Consider the following 19183-nt stretch of genomic DNA (forward strand, 5'->3'; position numbering starts at 1 on the left):
AAATGGTTTTAGGGTTATTGCTGTACACTTCCCCCAGAGAATATGGCTGCCAATCAAAGACCATGCCAGTGGCCTCTGTGTACCCCAGAGCCAGACTGTGGTCCCCAAAGTGCTCCTCCAGGACATCAAACACTCTCCTGCTTCAATGGGATCGAGCTCTGTCTCGCACGAACCACATCTTGTCGGAATCAGGGGCACTTTGGATAATGAGGATGAAATTATCTTCCAAAACCTTCAAGTACTTTTCAGTAGTCACGATGCCCTCACGGAATATCACATGGATTATTCAGTGACTGGACAATGCACACCATACAGTCACCCGTTGAGTGTGAAGAGACTTCTCGATCGTGGAATGCGGATTCTCAGTACCCCAAATTCACCAATTTTGCATATTGATGAACCCATCCAAATGAAAGTGGGCTTGGTCTCACTAAACCAAACCATACAGCGCATACTAATTTCCATTATGCCCTGCAGCCAACCATGCAGTTTGAACATCCCAACGCAAACCATTCGGAAGTTATGATGATTTTAATTCATATAGTTCAATAATTGTCACCCTGTATATACATGCTGTCGTTAATGGAATGAGAATGCTGCTAAGGAGGCTATATCTTGCAAATCATGCAGCCCATGGCATGCACAAACATTTTGTGTGTGTGTGTGTGTGTGTGTGTGTGTGTGTGTGTGTGTCACAATTGGGAGGTTAGAGGAGAGGAGTGGAAAAGGAGAGAAGAAGTGTGGGGGGAAAGGAGAATGTGGGTGCATTGGTGGAATAGAAGGCTGTGCACTGCTGGAGTGGGAGCATGGAAGGGGATATGTGGATGGACAGAGACTAGCCAAGGTTGAGGTCAGGACGGTTGTGGGAACATATATTGCAAGGAGATTTCCCACTTGTGAAATTCAGCAAAGTTGGTGTTGGTACAAAGAATCTACATGGTGCAGGCTGTGAAGCAGTCATTAAAATGAACATTGTGTTGGGCGGCATGCATGCAACTGGGTGGTCCAGCAGTCTCTTGGCCACAGTTTGTGGGTGCCCATTCCTGCAGACAGACAGCTTGCTAGTTGCCATGCTCACATAGAATGCAGCACAGTAATTGCAGCTTAGCTTTTAGATCACATGACAGGTTTCACAAGTAGCCTTGCCTTTAATGGGATAGGTGATGGTTGTGACCAAACAGAAGTTGGTGGTGGTGGAAGAATGTATGGGACAGGTCTTGAATCAAGGTCTATTACAGGGGTATGAGCCAGGAGGTAAGGGGATGGGAGCAAGGGTTGTGTAGGGATGGATGAGGATGTTGTGTACATTCAGTGGGTAGTGAATACCACTGTGGGAGGGGTGGGAAAGAAAGTGGGTAGGACATTCCGTATTTCAGGGCATGGCAAGAAGTAGTCTAAACCCTGGCGATTCAATTGCTCCACCACTGGGTGGTACTGATTCATGGGGGAATACTCCTTTGTGGCTGGAAAGTGGGAGTCTGGGTAGTGGTGGTGGTGATGGTGGTGGTGGTGGTGGTTGTTGTTGTTGTTGTTGTGGCTGGTGACTGGAGATTTAAGGAACGGGAGACCTGTTTCTGTACGTGACTGGGAGAGTGGTCTCAGTTTGTGAAGGCATCAGTGAGGCTCTGGGTCTCCAAATACAATAACGGTATATTATATATAACTTTGGGAGCAATAGTACAGATAATTTAAGAAATATTGAAAGAAAACATGGAGAAGATGTCAGGAGAAAATGAACACGTAAAACCCAGAAGAGCTTAGATAAAATGAACCAGAAGAATGAAGAAGCATTAATAGAAAACAAAGAAATACAACAAAGTATAGGGAAAATATTCCCGTAGAACTTGATATTAGCCAAAGGTAATGAGGAAACCAACAAATGCTTGAAGAAGCTGTCCCAAGAGAATAAAGAGAACATAGAAACGATATTACAGGAAAATAATGAACATTTGAAGAAAGAGTAAAAGGAATTTAATAAAGAAATAGAGAGAGACTTCCATGAAAGAGACAGTAAACTGCAGCAGAACATAGACCAACTCTCCGAAGATATGGGCAAGATGGGAGAAGAGATAGCAGGAAAGACCGAGGAAGACATTAGGGAGGTTCAAACTGAATTAGAGGGGAAGACCCAAAAAGTAGAAGCACATCATAACCAAGAGTCAAAAAAGTAAAATAGATGCAACAACATGTAATATGGCCGATGATGGGCTAGAAAGGAGAAAAAAGGATCTAGCAGTAACTTTAAAACGAGCAATAAAAGTGCAGTGGCAAGAGGACAATCAGAAAGTTGCAGACAATATTAAGCAGTTGCAGGATGACATACACCATTTGGAGAATAAAACTGAAGAGGTCAATAGGAAGATTAGCAATACAACATTAACTGTGATGGAAGGAAATGTTGTTATATTAGTGAACAAGATAACAGGTATACTCAAACTAACATATGGCAGAAGTATAAACCAAAATGGAGCATTGCATCCGATGATATTTACTGTGCGGTTAAGAGGGTTTTTCCCAGTGTACTTTAGAGAAGCAGATAGAATTCAGTTTGCAATAGACAGAATGGATGGCGAAGCTTTCACTTTTTTTTTTTTTTTTTTTTTTGGGGGGGGGGGGGGGGGTGTAAGAGGAAAGAAGCAGCCAGTAATTATGACCAATTCAAGGGAGAATTCATGCACAAGTACTGGTCCAAAAGTTATCAATGTGCAAATCTCTTAAGATTTACTACATTGCAAATCACATGGAGGGGTATCTTCAGAGAATTAGCAATGGAAAAATAATTACTAAAGTAATCAATTCAATAGTCCACCAAATGACAGAGGAAGGAACAGAACACTGATATAGGAGCCATGGTAATGGCCATCAATTTTAAAATGATCACAACAGAGAAGATGATTCAAGAAATTGTGGGAGGACAGAAGACAGACAAATGGATAATAAGGTACGAACTGACGAAGTAGGTAACACAGGAAGCTAAATGGTGCTCCAGTTGAGATCCAGTCAGGAGTGAGATCTGCCAGGATCAACATTAACCTTATCAAAAATGATGATGGTGGAGATCTGAGAAGAGACCTAAAGGAAGAAAATGAGTGGATTTTCAAAGAACCCTTATTACCTATGGTTAAAATGGAGATGTACTGTTTGAATGCTGATGTTTTTGTAGGCACAGGAAATGAAGCTTGTGCTGTATCCCAGAGACTATATGAACAAATACTGAGTGTGGATTTCTGCTTACAGAGTTTTCCAGTTAATGGTGTGAGAGTTGTAAATGTTGTAGATGTTAAGAGTAAACCCATTAAACAGCAAGTGTTGATTACCAAGCACAGGGCGAAACTATGAAGCAACATTTTTTAGTACTGCTAGATTTGAACATGCAGTTATTTTGGTCATAGATTGGCTGAACAAAGTGCAAATAGTAGTGAGTTTTGATGAAGGTACTGTTGAGGTAAGAGGGAGAAACGGAGTGAATAAAAGGTTAACTTTTATAGAAGAGGACAAAGTAGAGGAAGAGGAAGTACTTGAACAGGTGAGCTTATGTTATGAACACCAAGATGAAGAGCTGAAGGAGGAAGGTGGGCACATATTCTATCAGGGATTAGTGTGAGAGGATGAACTTGGGGAGGATACGGTAAGCAAGAAACTGGAAGAAATGATGCACTTGGATTAGGAGGTTTGAAGGAAACTCGTTACAGTATTGTACAAACATCATAAAGTCTTCTCTCAGTAGCCAGGTTTTGTCAGAGGGGTAGAATGCAGACTGATGATAAAGAACCATACCCCAGTCAATATTAAACAATATTCTATCCCCCAGGCAAATAGGAAGGCAGTAAAAGAAGGGATACAGATGATGCTGGACCTTGGAGTTATATGAAGAGCCAACAGATAGTATAATAGTCCTCTGTTTGTGGGGGATAAAAAAGGATGGGAAAGTGAGTATAGTGTTGGATGTACACACAGCGGTCAGCATCAGTGAACCAGAGAAAGACAGACCTGAGGCAATAGAAGTATTGATCCAGAAATATTGAGGAGCAAATACACTCAGTAGCATTGACTTGACTCCAAATATTGGCGTACACTGTATCTTTTGTCCCAGAATCTTGTCAGTAGACAGCTTTTATGTATTTACACTGACAGGAGTTACCATTTCAGAGTTTTGCCATTCAGCCTTAACGCGTCCATCTCCAAACTGAATTTATCAGAGACTGCATCAAATGGCTGCTGTGTCAGAGCACAAGAGCATGTGAACACCCTAACTTTCAATAACTTGCAGATTTACTGGTGTTTTTTCTTCGAATGTTGCTAAACGTAAGATAGATGTGGTAATCCGAAACATACGGCCCTTAAATTACTGCTCCTCTAAACGCCACAAAACTTGGCAACAGGGTCATGAGCAAATCGTCAGTTGTGCATGTTTTAAGGAGTTTCTGCACATGCACAGCTGGCATGATGTAACTGCCTTATGTGTCAAATACATACGGATTTGATTAACAATGTGCACAGTTCATGGCATGTACAGCTATGCTTTACCTCTCAACTACAACTTTAAGTCTGTGCCACTAGGTGGTAGCACACTGTGTCAAATAATCTTCTTCACTTATTTGGCAGTTAGCATAAATTCTGTTAGATGGTAACACACTCCTCGGACGTCAATTCAATCACTATACAGTAAAACTACATTGGACATCATTGTTATGTTATTATTACTATTATTAATATTAATGGTAGTGGCTGCAGTTGTATAAATGTGTTCATAATCATAGCTGTTATACGGCAGTTGCTGTTTCATGCATTGAAATTTATCTGAATCAAAAAGTTTATGAACATCCAAAATGTATACTCATGAGCCGCCACCAGTAACGACTTACTCAAGAAAGTCATTGTCTATGTGGGTGATGTACTACTTGCCAGCAAGTCATGGGATGAAAATTTGGAAAATTACATGCTGTACTTGACACATTTGAGGAAACAGGAGTGACGGCAAATTTGGATGGATTGGAATTTGGTAAATCACAGATAAATTTCCTTAGACAAAATTTCAGAGGAAGGTACTTATCCAGATCAAAGTAAGTTGGAGGTTATTAGGCAATTCCCCATTCCCAACAGTAAGAAGCAACTGAGAGCATTTTTTGGAGTATGAGTTCTACAGAAAATTCATCAGAGATCCTATACTCAATGTCCTGAAATTAAGAAAGCTAAGAAAGGCAAAGATGAGATAGCACATGAATAGAGATTGTCAAGAGGAATTTCAAAAGATTAAGAAAACCTTTTGCAATGTGGAGATATTGTACCACCCAGATTTTACTAAAGACTTCCATATGGGTGCAGATAGCTCACATTACAGATTGGCTATATGTCTGTACCACACAGAGAAAGATGGGGGTGCCAAACTGATAAAACCTACAGACTTTGGTAGCAGAAGTTTAAATGCATGCGAAAGAACATTTTTGTTACCAAACGGGACACTTCAGCAACTGTATGGGGTATCAAACAATTCCGTTATTATTTGGCGGGAAGACAAGTGAAGGTGGTTACTGGCCACAAAGCCGTCGCATTTTTAACCACCGGCAAACTGAGGTATAGTAAATTAACTACATAGGCCCATGCCCAGTAAGATTACAACTTTGAAGTGACATACAAACCTGGCAAAACCGACAACACTCGATGTATTATCAAGACTACCAATTGAGTCAAGCAGTGAACAGACCACAAGCTGAAGAGATTAGGATCAACCTAGCGAAAGAAGTGCAACAGGCAGAATTCATAAGGAAGTTATTATAGAATGTGCATAGGGAGCAAAATGAAGATGATAATCTTAAGATGGTTAAGCAAAAATATAGGTGAGCTGGTGAAAAAAGATTCATACTTATTAGTGTATCAACAATTGGATATTACACAAGAGAAATGATGAAAGTAGGGAAAGTTGGAAACTGTGTGTGCCAGAGCATGTTGTGGATAACATCTCTGACGTCGATCTGTTGTAGAATTTTAGAACATGTTGTTTGCTCGCGTATCATGTCTTTTCTGGAAACCCAGAATTTACTTTGTAGGAATCAACATGGATTCCGGAAACAGCAATCGTGTGAGACCCAACTCGCTTTATTTGTTCACGAGACCCAGAAAATATCAGATACAGGCTCCCAGGTAGATGCCATTTTCCTTGACTTCCGGAAGGCATTCAATACGGTTCCGCACTGTCGCCCGATAAAGTAAGAACCTACGGAATATCAGACCAGCTGTGTGGCTGGATTGAAGAGTTTTTAGCAAACAGAACACAGCATGTTGTTCTCAATGGAGAGACGTCTACAGACATTAAAGTAACCTCTGGCGTGCCACAGGGGAGTGTTATGGGACCATTGCTTTTCACAATATATATAAATGACTAGTAGATAGTGTTGGAAGTTCCATGCGGCTTTTTGCGGATGATGCTGTAGTATACAGAGAAGCTGCAGCATTCGAAAATTGCTACAAAATGCAGGAAGATCTGCAGCGGATAGGCACTTGGTGCAGGGAGTGGCAACTGCCCCTTACATAGACAAACGTAATGTATTGCAAATACATAGAAAGAAGGAGCCTTTATTGTATAATTACATGATAGTGGAACAAACACTGGTAGCAGTTACTTCTGTAAAATATCTGGGAGTATGCATACGGAACGATTTGAAGTGGAATGATCATATAAAATTTATTGTTGGCATGGCGGGTGCCAGGTTGAGATTCATTGGGAGAGTCCTTAGAAAATGTAGTCCATCAACAAAGGAGGTGGCTTACAAAACACTCGTTCGACCTATACTTGAGTATTGCTCATCAGTGTGGGATCCGTACCAGGTCGGGTTGACAGAGGAGATAGAGAAGAGCGGCGCGTTTCATCACAGGGTTAATTGGTAAGCGTGATAGCGTTACGGAGATGTTTAGCAAACTCAAGTGGCAGACTCTGCAAGAGAGGCGCTCTGCATCACGGTGTAGCTTGCTGTCTAGGTTTCGAGAGGGTGTGTTTCTGGATGAGGTATCGAATATATTGCTTCCCGCTAATTACACCTCCCGAGGAGATCACGAATGTAAAATTACAGAGATTCGAGCATGCATGGAGGCTTTCCGGCAGTCGTTCTTCCTGTGAACCATACGTGACTGGAACAGGAAAGGGAGGTAATGACAGTGGCATGTAAAGAACCCTCTGCCACACACCATTTGGTGGCTTGCGGAGTACAAATGTAGATGTAGATAAATTAATCTCATCTATGCATTGTATGTCTAATGCCCAGTATGCACCAAAAAAATGTCTTGAGAAGTTGAAATTAGATTGTGCTTTCAATAATGTGGGGAGGCACATAAACAAGGTATTAAGTACGTGGCACCTGCCAAAAGACTAAGACGATCACAGTCCAATAGAAAGGTTATATGAATCCAATCATATCGGTGTTGATTAAAGACATCTGTTTGGACCTATGTCTGCAGCACGGGGGAACTACACACAAATCTTAGTTGCCAAAAAACAGGTTTCCAAATCTGTAAAATCTTACCCTTTGAAGAAAGCCACCAGCTAAGCTATCATTAATAAGTTTGAAAGGGACTGTTTCAGTAATGTATGTACACCTAAGTGGATCCTGAGAGGTAATAAATAACATTTTTGGTCCACAGAATGGAGAGCAATGCTTGATAGAATCAGACAGAACAGGCCGCCATCTCTAGATATAGGCCAACCTCCAACCTAGCAGAATGGATGATGAAGGAGCTGAATAGTCTATGTCGAACATACCATCACAGGTAACATGGTTCATGGAAGGAATATTTGGAAGAATTTGAACGTGTCAGGAACCACCCATCACACAATTCTATTGGATATGTGCCATGTGAGATCCTGCTAAAGCACAAACTTGATGCTATTTTTAGTGATTTATTGGATGGACTGAGACAGAAGCCTGAACAACAGGGGACTGACATACTAGGACACTCACTGACACCATGAAATACTGAATTGATAATGTCTAGGCACTAGCCAAAATCTAGATTTGCCTAATAAAACCTGAAAGAAAAGGACAACTGATTGATGTGCTCTCTCATTTGAAAAATTATTGGAATACTCGCCAGGGAGTGATACAACATGGAAGAATAAATTAGAACTAGTGGAACTGAGTACGAGGGAGAAGGAAAGGAAGACACTAGACAGACATGGTAAGCAATTTCAGCCAATAGCATATTGAGGGGGGCACCTGGTGCTAGTATAAGTGCATGCCAAATCGAAGTAAATAAAATCTGAGATACAGAAGTTAAATGGTGTTTATAAGGGACTATACAGGATCATAAAAAACAACCATCAAATCACTGTGGAACTAGAATATGTGCAAAGAGAGCCCACAACAAAGAACATGTTCAAAACATAAAAGGTTACTATCCACAGGAAGATAAGTGTAAGTAGCCCAGATAAGTAAGGTCAGACTAGACATGAGGAACAAGCAGCTCTTTTGCGGGTATACCAGGTGGTGATTGGTATACTCCCAGCTGGGTTTCCTGTTTCAAGTCTCACTCCCTTCCATCTTCCCTAACCCTGATTTAAGAAAACTGTAAAAATTATGAAATAGATTACGTACTGATTGTTCAAATATTTCATTTATGGAGACTTGATTAAAGCCTGTAATACATTCATCATATTATTATAAAATAAATGGTAAGGTAGTAGCTGAGATGTCAAAGAACACACAATTTGTGTAAATGTTTAAAATCAGACTATAAAAGCAATAATGCCAGAAAGAATAGAGGCGAATGCCAGATCTGTAGTTTTGTTTCATGAGTCAAGAATCGTGAAAGAGCAAAGGAACTGTAATGAATTGGAATAAGGTAACTGCTGGTGATTGTGATAAACAGTAAAAACACGTAAAATGGCATAGAGGTGAGGCACTAGTTCTTTATGTGAATCATATGAAGTGCAGAGATGATTTACCTAATGAGAATAATAAGGTATGGAGGAGTTAAGGTGCATGGAGGAGTTTTTATGTGTTTTTTGAGGTGAATAAGGAAGTTTAACAGATGTCGTACAAGTATACATTTGAAGTAAAGATGATATTCGATCTGAGAGAGATATGTGTAGTGCTGTTTTATGTGAGCTGAAATGTATATGGAATATGAACTATTTTAAGAGCTAATGGTTGAACACTCATTTATTTTCACATAAGTTGTCCTATTTATATTTGTATGTATTTATATTGGAAGTGATAATGAAAAAGGTATGGTGGTGGTAAATAGAGGGTTACTCATGAAGGGCAAAGGAATAATGATTTGATGATCTAATTAGTTGGTCAGATTGGGAATTCATGCTTTTGTATTGTGTTTCAAAAGGCACAATTAAAAGAATAATGTGTACTGATGTTTCAAATTTTGACATATATGTCAATGTGATAAAAAGAATATACTATCTTATTTGCAGTATTAATAACAACTGTTTGAAATACAGCAACATACTCTATGGTAATATAAATACCCATTTCTTCTGAAACTTACTTATGAACAAACACATTAATTATAGATATATTCAAAAACAAAGATGATGTGACTTACCATACGAAAGTGCTGGCAGGTCGATAGATACACAAACACACACATACATACACACAAAATTCATACACACAAAATCTAGCTTTCGCAACCAATGGTTGCTTCATCAGAAAAGAGGGAAGGAGAGGGAAAGATGAAAGGATGTGGGTTTTAAGGGAGAGGGTAAGGAGTCATTCCAATCCCGGGAGCGGAAAGACTTACCTTAGGGGGAAAAAAGGACAAGTATACACTCGCACACACACACATATCCATCCGCACATACACAGACACATATGTGTGTGTGATTTTGTGTGTATGTATGTGTGTGTTTGTGTATCTATCGACCTGCTAGCACTTTCATATGGTAAGTCACATAATCTTTGTTTTTAAATATATTTTTCCCACGTGGAATGTTTCTCTATATTATATACATTAATTATAGAGTTATATCTGAGTGCTTTAATAGGAAGTAGAGCACTGTCAGTTATGTAATTTGTTGTCCTGAAATTATGCTTTGCCTAATATGTTTCATGTTAGTACTTTGTTAGAGATGTGAGTAGAATAACCATTAATTTGACGTAATTTCTCTACACCTTTCATGTGTCGTGCCAAAGGTAAGGTAGAATAATAGCAATAGCATGGGCAGCAAAAGCCCTGCTAAAAGGATGGCACACCACAAGGGTAGCTGAAATACTGTAATAACAGTTTCTTTCTGCTGTGTTATGAAAAAGGGTAACCAGCAACAGTTGTGTGTTTGATGGCCCACACAAACTGCTGACGGGACATTTCTTTGTCATTTATTGTAAGACAAATTTGTTAAGGATTTACTATTTTTCTTCTGATATTCGTTAAAATTTTTGTATAATATTTCTTGTAGAGGTAATTCACTGCGGCAACCAAAACTGTGGTCGTGTGTGTGTGTGTGTGTGTGTGTGTGTGTGTGTGTGTGTGTGTGTGTGTGTGGTCCAACTCTGATGAAGCCTTTTTGGCCAAAAGCTTACTTGTTTGACAGACATTTTGTTGCACCTATCAGCAATATAGCATCTCCGCTATATGCTAAGTAGCAATTATCCTTTTCATAATATTGTCATCATTCCACCCTGGATTTTCCATTATTAAATTTAATGTTCTTTATTCTTTTTTGTAATCTTTAACAACTTTTCCTATGGCTACAAAGAAGTCTTTTAAGGCAAGGATGTAAAGGGTCCACGAACCCTTACTCAGTGATAAACATGTTTTTGCTTCACACAGGACGACAGTAGGCAGAATACACTACCAAGCTCCGCTAGCGCTAAATGAATGAAGTGACAGTCAGTTGAGTCTAGGAGTCCGTCGAGTCTGGTACGAACCTTGTGCTACACGACGTGTCTTACCAGCTGAGTGGGTCCTTACTGGTGTGAACTGACCACCAGAAAAACATACCAATTCATGACAACTGTCATTTCTGACAAATGTTTTTGAAATGTTTACAGTGCGCTGAATACTCATGTTCACAACAACTGTACCAGCCACACACTGGATTGCAATGAGGATTGTGTGTGCTGACTGGTGTTACAGTGTGTGATATAATACCAATAATACTGACCTGTGATGAGATTAGCTGTAATTAGAAGTGTGAGTCAAAAGTAGTGTCTTCCTAATACTGTGTCTCAATAGAATATATCATTAATACAGTGTAAAATACCTTGGCATTGGTTTTTGCAAAAGCCCTTTACCATTGTATCTAATATTGTTGAGCAGCCGCATACTGATTAGAAATGACTCCTGAAATCTCTAAGTGCAATTAACATTTATCAGTTAGGTAACAGTCACATCAAAATTAAAGTTTGGCTGCTATTTCAGGCAATACAAATCGATGTAATATTAATTGAGGAGTGTTTCATCTTTCAGCTCAAAAAAGCACAAATACGTTTGCATGGCAAAATTTTTGGTGAAAAAGGCAGAATGAGGATTAGGGCAGCTAATTCCCCACTTTTCTGTCACAGTCTTTTAAAGAGCTGCATATTCGCCTTTTTGTGCTCCAGCAGGAGCACTTTTCTGTTGGTTACCTTTTTTTCCCTGCTTGTATAAAATGAGTTCTGTAGCTCAGTAAAGTATTGACAGTTTATTTATGTGCTTTGACACATTTATATATTTTAACATATAGGAACAACAAATAAGTGTGCATAATGTAATGTTAACACAAAATAATCTCCCTAGCAATCCAAGTTCACTTTAACCTACTTTACATAAAACTGCACAACATTTTTAGGTTATGCCTACGGTATAATAAAAAAATGTTGTGTTTCATTTGCAAGTACAAAGAACTCCTAAGAGAAATAAAATGTTTACACTGCCAGATGGCATCATCATATAATTAACAAGTAAAGACAGCCTGTAGAGGTGTGAAGTGCCCATTATACAGGGAGAGCACATCAAAGTTTTATTGGCGAAAAAATACTGACCAAAAACATAGTTTGGTGACCTCAGAACCCTTGTGATGCATTCACTACATCAGTTAAAATCAAATTTATGTCTCAGATTGGATATTACATGCAGAAGTGTGGTAATTTTAAACCTCTGGATCTCTGTAACAGATACCAATGTCAAAAAAAGTTTTAGGGTTTACCCGACATCATCATCTTAAGAACGTGTGGTAAAATATTTGATGTTTTACCATGAATAGAAATCACAGAAGTGGCCATCCACATAATTGGTACTTTCTGTATAAAAAATCATTTTTTGGGGGGGTTTCCTCCAGAACTGCCCATAAACAAATGGTGCTTTTTTCAGACACCTATGGTCCACCCTAGATCATACCTGATGCAAAATAACCAACTGCTTTGCTCAATTTCTCTGGGCTGGAGGAAGTGTATATTGTTTAAATTTTCACTCTGTACTGTAGGATAGCTACAGTTCAAATGCACCCTTACCCAATTCCACCAATCAGGATTTTTAGTATGTTGTTCATTGTAATCCCTCCTACCATTGTACAAAATTTGTGACTTCACAAATTATTTCCCACATTCAATCTTCTCTGAGCTTCATTCACCGGTACATTATGTCACTGGCTTAATTGTGTACTTCCAAATTGTTAAATTGACAATTGTGTAAATTTTATGTCACAATTTTGTGAATTTTAACAGCATAAAAATAACAAAATGACTAAGCTTCTCACTATGAAACTACTGTGCTTTGCAGGGTTAAGTTTAGACTGAACTGAAGGCCAATTTGACAGTGTTCATCTCTACTTCTCCTTTACCACTGGAGCACATCGTAGCATCCAGTATGTTTGTGACTGTTTATGAGAATGATTTGTGTGTCAGAGATATGATTTGTTGCTATATTTACATCATTGATGAAATTGATTTATATCATATGTAAAATTTAGGATCATCTTTTGTTCTGAATTATCTATTAATGGTAAGAATTCATTTTAGGTTTTTTGCCAAATCTGTGCAGATTTCTATTTCCTCTAAGACGTTTGTGTAGCTTCCTCTTGTAGATGCATAGTAAACATGGAGCAGTGATTGTTGCTTTTGTTTATATATTCTTTGTATCTTGTAGTAAATTTTCAGTCTGTTAGACCAATATAGAAACTGTCATAGCCACTGCACTTAATTTTACATATTCCTGATAATTATATTTTTGAGCTTTGTCTGTTCTGTATATTATGTTGATTCCCAATTTATTCTCTGTGAGAAAGCTAATTTTAACATTAGTAATGAGAAATGTGTTACTTATTTTTTGAGAAATATTTCCCATATGTGGCAGGTTAACAAATATTTCTTTGTTCTTTCTAGATTTGTTAATGTTATTTCGTCTTTTCGTTTGCAAATTTGTCCATAATTTTCTTTCTGCATATTTTTTGAGTATATTAAGTTTATAGCCATGATTTGCTGCTACAGTTCTAATTGTATCCAATTCCGTCTTCATGTTTTTGTTAGTACAGACTGACACAATCAATCATGGCATGAAAATACACTACTTTAAGTGCTAATGGGTGATTTAATGAATTATGTATAATACAGTTGCCTGTTATTGGTTTACAAAACATGTCAAATTTATGGACACTTATGATTAGCTATTTTTATATCTAAGACATTTATGCATTATTCGTTTTATTCATCTGTTGATTAAATTAATTAATTCTGTTATTATTTCCATTAAAGACAATGAGGTCATCATCAACATAGCATAAGTAATAAGTGACTTAATCAGCCCACTGGGTTTGTTCTCTGAAAGAATTTATTTCCTAGGTGACCTAAGAAAATGTTTGTCGGGATTCCTGCAAGGCAGCTTCTCATAGCCAACCCATTGCTGTGCTTGTGTTTCTCTCCCTGAAAAGTGAAGTAACTGTATGATAGCACTATTTCTAGGAGACCGATCAGTTCACCTATTTCTGGTTGACTAATCTTACCAAATTTTGGTTGGTTATTTCTTATGATGTTTATGTTTTCAGTAATCGTCACATTTGTGTACAGATTAATAACATCTAATGAAATGAATTTTCCATTTACTAGTATTTATGTCTCTCTAAGCTGATAAATGAGGTCCAGATTTAGGCCGATTGTATCTAGGTTTCACCTGAGAATGAATTGTTCCTTGAAACCGGTAGCTGTATATAAAATAGTACATCTGGTGGATTATTATTACAACAGTATGCATTTCGTAAATGAATTATGTTAAATACAGTGCAGTGGAACAAAGTATCAGCAATTAGTTTATCAAAATTATTTTATATTTTAGTTGGTGTGGTACAGTAAAACTTTAGAAAAGTAACACCCAATAAATAACTATGCAAAAGTTTATAACAAATATCCTTAACTCTAATTTAATATCCTACAGAATATAACAAGTTGACAACAACAGGCAAATCTAAAATTCATTCTTGAGAATACCAAGGTTGCAGTACCATTTTAATCAATGTCATTAAGGAAAAAAAAAAGGAAAAATAAAGCAAAAAATATTTCTATACCCAGTTTAAATATTTGAGCACGCCCCCTTCGTTTTGACATCAGTTAAAAAGTAAACTAAACTCCTCTACAACTTATAGATGCCTCATCTATTTTACTTACTCTTTGTGCAGGCTAGTACAGACGAGAGAAGGCAATGAAGGAGTTCTAAGTTTACGAGCTGCCTTCCGTTGTTTCCAAAGCAGCGACACATCATCAGACACACGTCTCTCATCTCTACTGCTACTGCCAATATTTCTCATGTCTGGTTCTGAAGAGGACTTTGGAGATAATTTGTTTAAATGAAATCCATAAATATCTGACAGCGAACACCGACGCCGTTTTCTCTGGTGCATAAGTTGGAACTGAAGTTCTGTAATGCCACTAAGTACAATCGGTTCTGAGCTCTCTGCATCTAATGTAGGTACCAATTTTCTTTTGAGTGGCCTCTTTGGGACAGCTTCTGGAAGTAAAAATAAGAAATAATGTGTGAAGTTTATCTCCAAAAAGTAAAAAATTCTTTGTCTTGCAGGACCGACTGTAAAAAATTCCTGGTACAGTCTGCTAATTTGATTTTTGGCAATCATTATTTGTAATGGCATAGTTATTAGCTTAACATTTCAGTATTCTGGAAAAATTAGAAATACTCATTGGTACAGTGCAGATAACATTGTGAAGCTCCTGGTTTCATGGTTCATATTCTGCTGCAAAAGAAGATGGAGAATGCTGGTAAGCACCAGGATATAACTTGCAACAGAATAAAAGCCATTTGGAAATATATTAAATCAATACTCCCGGATTTTTTGAGACAGAGGCCTGCAAGCCTGGACTGGTCAAGGATGAGAGAAAGTAAAAATTACTGTAATTTGTGAAATACTGATCTGCTACATTGTGACACTCAGTTGAAGGAAGAAAATATTCATGGTTAAGTCTTATTTATGGGGTTTTAATGTAAAACACCAAGGATAAAATTTCTTATAAAATCTTCACTGACTTTGGAATCAAAATGGTAGTTTTTCCCCATTCAAGTGCAACAGCGCAGCCAGCGACATTTGCAACAATGTTGGATTGTCACGAAGACAATGAATGAAACATCAGGATTGCTAACTATGAAAACTAACATATTCTAGAAATGCAGTTACTCAATATTTATAGTTCCAGGATCATCTTTTTAGATTCATGATATACTAAAGTAATTTATCAACAATGTATGAAAAGATAGACTGCTGCTTACTGTAAAGAAGTTGCAGAAACACACAATTAAAAAACACTCACACATAGCTTTCAGCCACAGCCTTTGTCAGTACACACACACACACACACACACACACACACACACACACACACGACTGCCAACTCTAGCATCTCGGTTTGGAAAGCAACATCACGTGGGATGCAATCAGCAATCTGGAGGGGATGGGGAATGGGAAATGATAGTAATGTACAGATGGAGTGTGTGTGTGTGTGTGTGTGTGTGTGTGTGTGTGTGTGTGTGTGTGTGTGAGTGAGAGAGAGAGAGAGAGAGAGAGAGAGAGAGAGAGAGAGAGACAGACAGACAGAGTGAGAGAGATGAGTATGCAGGGACTAGACTGCCAACAGGTGCAGCATCAGGAGGTTGTGGGGCAGGGACGTGTGGTAACATCCCTCACGCCCATGGTCTTAACGCCATTGAACACTACCTTCCCCAATGCCCTGCAGACACCAAACCCACTACCTCATTCCTCATACACCTGACTTTATCCTAACTCACTACTACTACCCATTTGAAGGGAAGATTATAAACAAATCCACAGCATGGCCCTGGGGACCTGCCATGGCACCCTCCTATGTCAACCTTTTTTTGAGCCATCTAGAGGAAACTTTCCTAGCCTCCCAAAACACCAAACCCCTAGTCTGGCTCACATTCATTCATGATATCCTTAAGATCTCTACCCAGGGCCAAGACACCCCATCTTTATTCCTTCACAACTTCAACACCTTCTCTCCCACCTGCTTCAAGTGCTCCTCCTATCTGATGGCTTTAACCACACCTCTGTCCACAGTAAACCCACCAACCACCAACAGCACCTGCATTTTGACAGCTGTCATCCCTTTCACACGAAAAAATCCCTCCCATACAGCCTAGCTAACCAGTGGCAGTGTATCTGCTGTGACACTAACTCAGTACACTGCAGATCTCACTAACGCCTTCACAGACAGGCACTATCCCCCAGACATAGCCTGCAAACAGATCTCCTGTGTGATTCCCCCTCACAACCCCAATCCTCCCACCACCCCCAAAAACCAGCCACAAAGGAGTATTCCCTTCATCACTCAGTACTACCCTGGACTGGAACAACTGAACCACATCCTTTGCCAGGGCTATCATTACCTTTCATCATGACCTGAAATGAGGTACATCCTACCTGAGATACTTCCCACCCCTCCTGAGGCTGTGTTATGTCACCCACCCAAACTCCACAATATCCTAGTCCAACCCTATGCCACACCCAACCCCAACTCCTTGCCACAAAAGACACATCCCTGTGGACGACCCCAGGTACAAAATCTGCCCAATCCACCCACCCAGCAATTTCTACCCCAGTCCTGTCACAAGTTTATCTTATCCCATCAGGGGCTTGGCTATCTTTGAAAGCAGCCATTGATTTACCAGTTCTGCTGGAATCATTGCACAGCTTTTTATATTGGTGTGACTACCAACCAGCTGTCCAACAGGATGAATGACCACCGCCAAACGGTGGCCAAGAGCAAAGTGTACCACCCTGTGGCACAACATGCAGCTGAATATAACACTTGATTTCAATGGTTGCTTCACTACCTGAGCCATTTAGATTCTTCACTCCACCACCGGCTTTTCTGAACCACGCAGATGGGAGTTATCCTTACACCACATTCTCTGCCCTCATAATTTTCCTGACCTCAATGTACAGTAACATGCTGTCCCCATACCCTCCACCCAACAGTTTCCAACCAACCCCTCTGCCCTATCATCTCCTCCCGATTCTCATCTCCCACCCTGTTTACTTGGAGCCCTTTCTCTGCCAACGCATCCACCCACCTTTCCCTGCATCCACTCTTCTTTCCCCACTCCTTTTTTTTGTTCCTTTTTCCCCACCTCCCTGCCCCACAACCTCCTGATACTGTGCCTGCTGGGAGTCTAGTCCCTGCACACTCCATCAGACAGTGTTCATCTCTCTCTCCACCCGTACACTACTATCCCTTTCCCTTCGCCTTCTCCATCCCCTCCAGATTGCTGCTTGCATCCCACATGATGTTGCATTCCGGACTGAGATGCTGGCGTTTGCAGTCTGTGTGTAATCGTGCCTGTCTGCAACCTGACGTGTCTTCTTTACAGTAAATGGCAATCTAATTTTCCCTACATTGCTAATATTCCTGCCTGGAGTTTCCATTGTTTAAAATTACTTTAATTGTAGCACAAGGAGTACTATATCTTCCACAATGTCTTTAATGCAGATTAGCATCACAGTAAGAAATAAAATATCATAATTAATAAATACAGAAGCATCCTTGATTATTAAGCTTAACACACACACATCAAAAAAAGTTTTGCATCACCTCAGGTCCCAGAACTCCTGAAGGTAGACGTTGACTGTGGATACTGTATCACAGACACAGTACCTTTGACTGTTCAGAAATGTCACTGAACCTACCCAAAGATGTAAACAACCATGCATGAGCAGTGCCTATAAAACGGAGGGGACCAACAGCCAATCAGTTCCAGTCATTTCACCAGGAAGGAGGTACACAGCTAGTGTTGTCTGTAGTTCAACCACGCTTATACAGTCGCTATCACAGTTCGATCACGTCTGCATTGTTAGTTTGTGTCAGGAAGGGCTCTCAACAACGGAAGTGTCCAGGCGTCTCGGAGTGAACCAAAGCGATGTTGTTCGGACATGGAGGAGATAAAGAGAGACAGGAACTGTCGATGACATGCCTTTCTCAGGCAGCCCAAGGGCTACTACTGCAGTGGATGACTGCTACTTATGGATTATGGCTCAGAGGAACTCTGACAGCAACGCCACCATGTTGAATAATGTTTTTCGTGCAGCCTCAGGATGTCGTGTTACATCTCAAACTGTGCACAACAGGTTGCATGATGCGCAACTTCACTCCATATGTCCACGGTAACATCCATCTTTGCAACTGTGACACCATGCAGCATGGTACAGATGGGCCCAACAACATGCCAAATGAACCACTCAGGATTGGCATCACGTTCTCTTCACAGATGAGTGTCACATATGCCTTCAACCAGACTATCATCGGATACACGTTTGGAGGCAACCCAATCAGGCTGAACACCTTAGTGAGTGCAGCAAGGTGGAGGCTCTCTGCTGTTTTGGGGTGGCATTATGCGGGGCCAAGGTATGCCACTGGTCGTCACAGATGGCACCATAATGGCTGTACAATACGTGAATGCCATCCTCCGACCAATAGTGCAACCGTATCGGCAGCATATCGGTGACATATTCGTCTTCATGGATGACAATTCGCACCCCCATCATGCACATCTTGTGAATGACTTCCTTCAGGATGACGACATCGCTTGACTAGAGTGGCCAGCATGTTCTCCAGACATGAACCCTATAAAACATGCTTGGGATTGATTGAAAAGGGCTATTTATGGACAACGTGACTCACCAACCACTCTGAGGGATCCACACCGAATCGCCATTGAGGAGTCTGACAATCTGGACCAACAG

The 19183-nt window shown here is 39.8% G+C and overlaps 1 protein-coding gene across 3 annotated transcripts in view; it reads right to left on the reverse strand.

The window, feature by feature from the left end:
• Nucleotides 1–19183, reverse strand: part of LOC124612418 — a 242762-nt gene that overhangs the window by 47463 nt on the left and 176116 nt on the right. For 2 of the 3 annotated variants that reach the window (XM_047140621.1, XM_047140623.1), the window contains exon 5: nt 14583–14922. In XM_047140621.1, coding sequence (XP_046996577.1) covers nt 14583–14922 — 340 coding nt within the window. The remainder of the gene's footprint in view (nt 1–14582; nt 14923–19183) is intronic. The other variant, XM_047140622.1, reaches the window with a different exon arrangement.

The sequence above is a fragment of the Schistocerca americana genome, chromosome 4 (assembly GCF_021461395.2).
Source record: "Schistocerca americana isolate TAMUIC-IGC-003095 chromosome 4, iqSchAmer2.1, whole genome shotgun sequence".
NCBI lineage: Eukaryota > Metazoa > Arthropoda > Insecta > Orthoptera > Acrididae > Schistocerca > Schistocerca americana.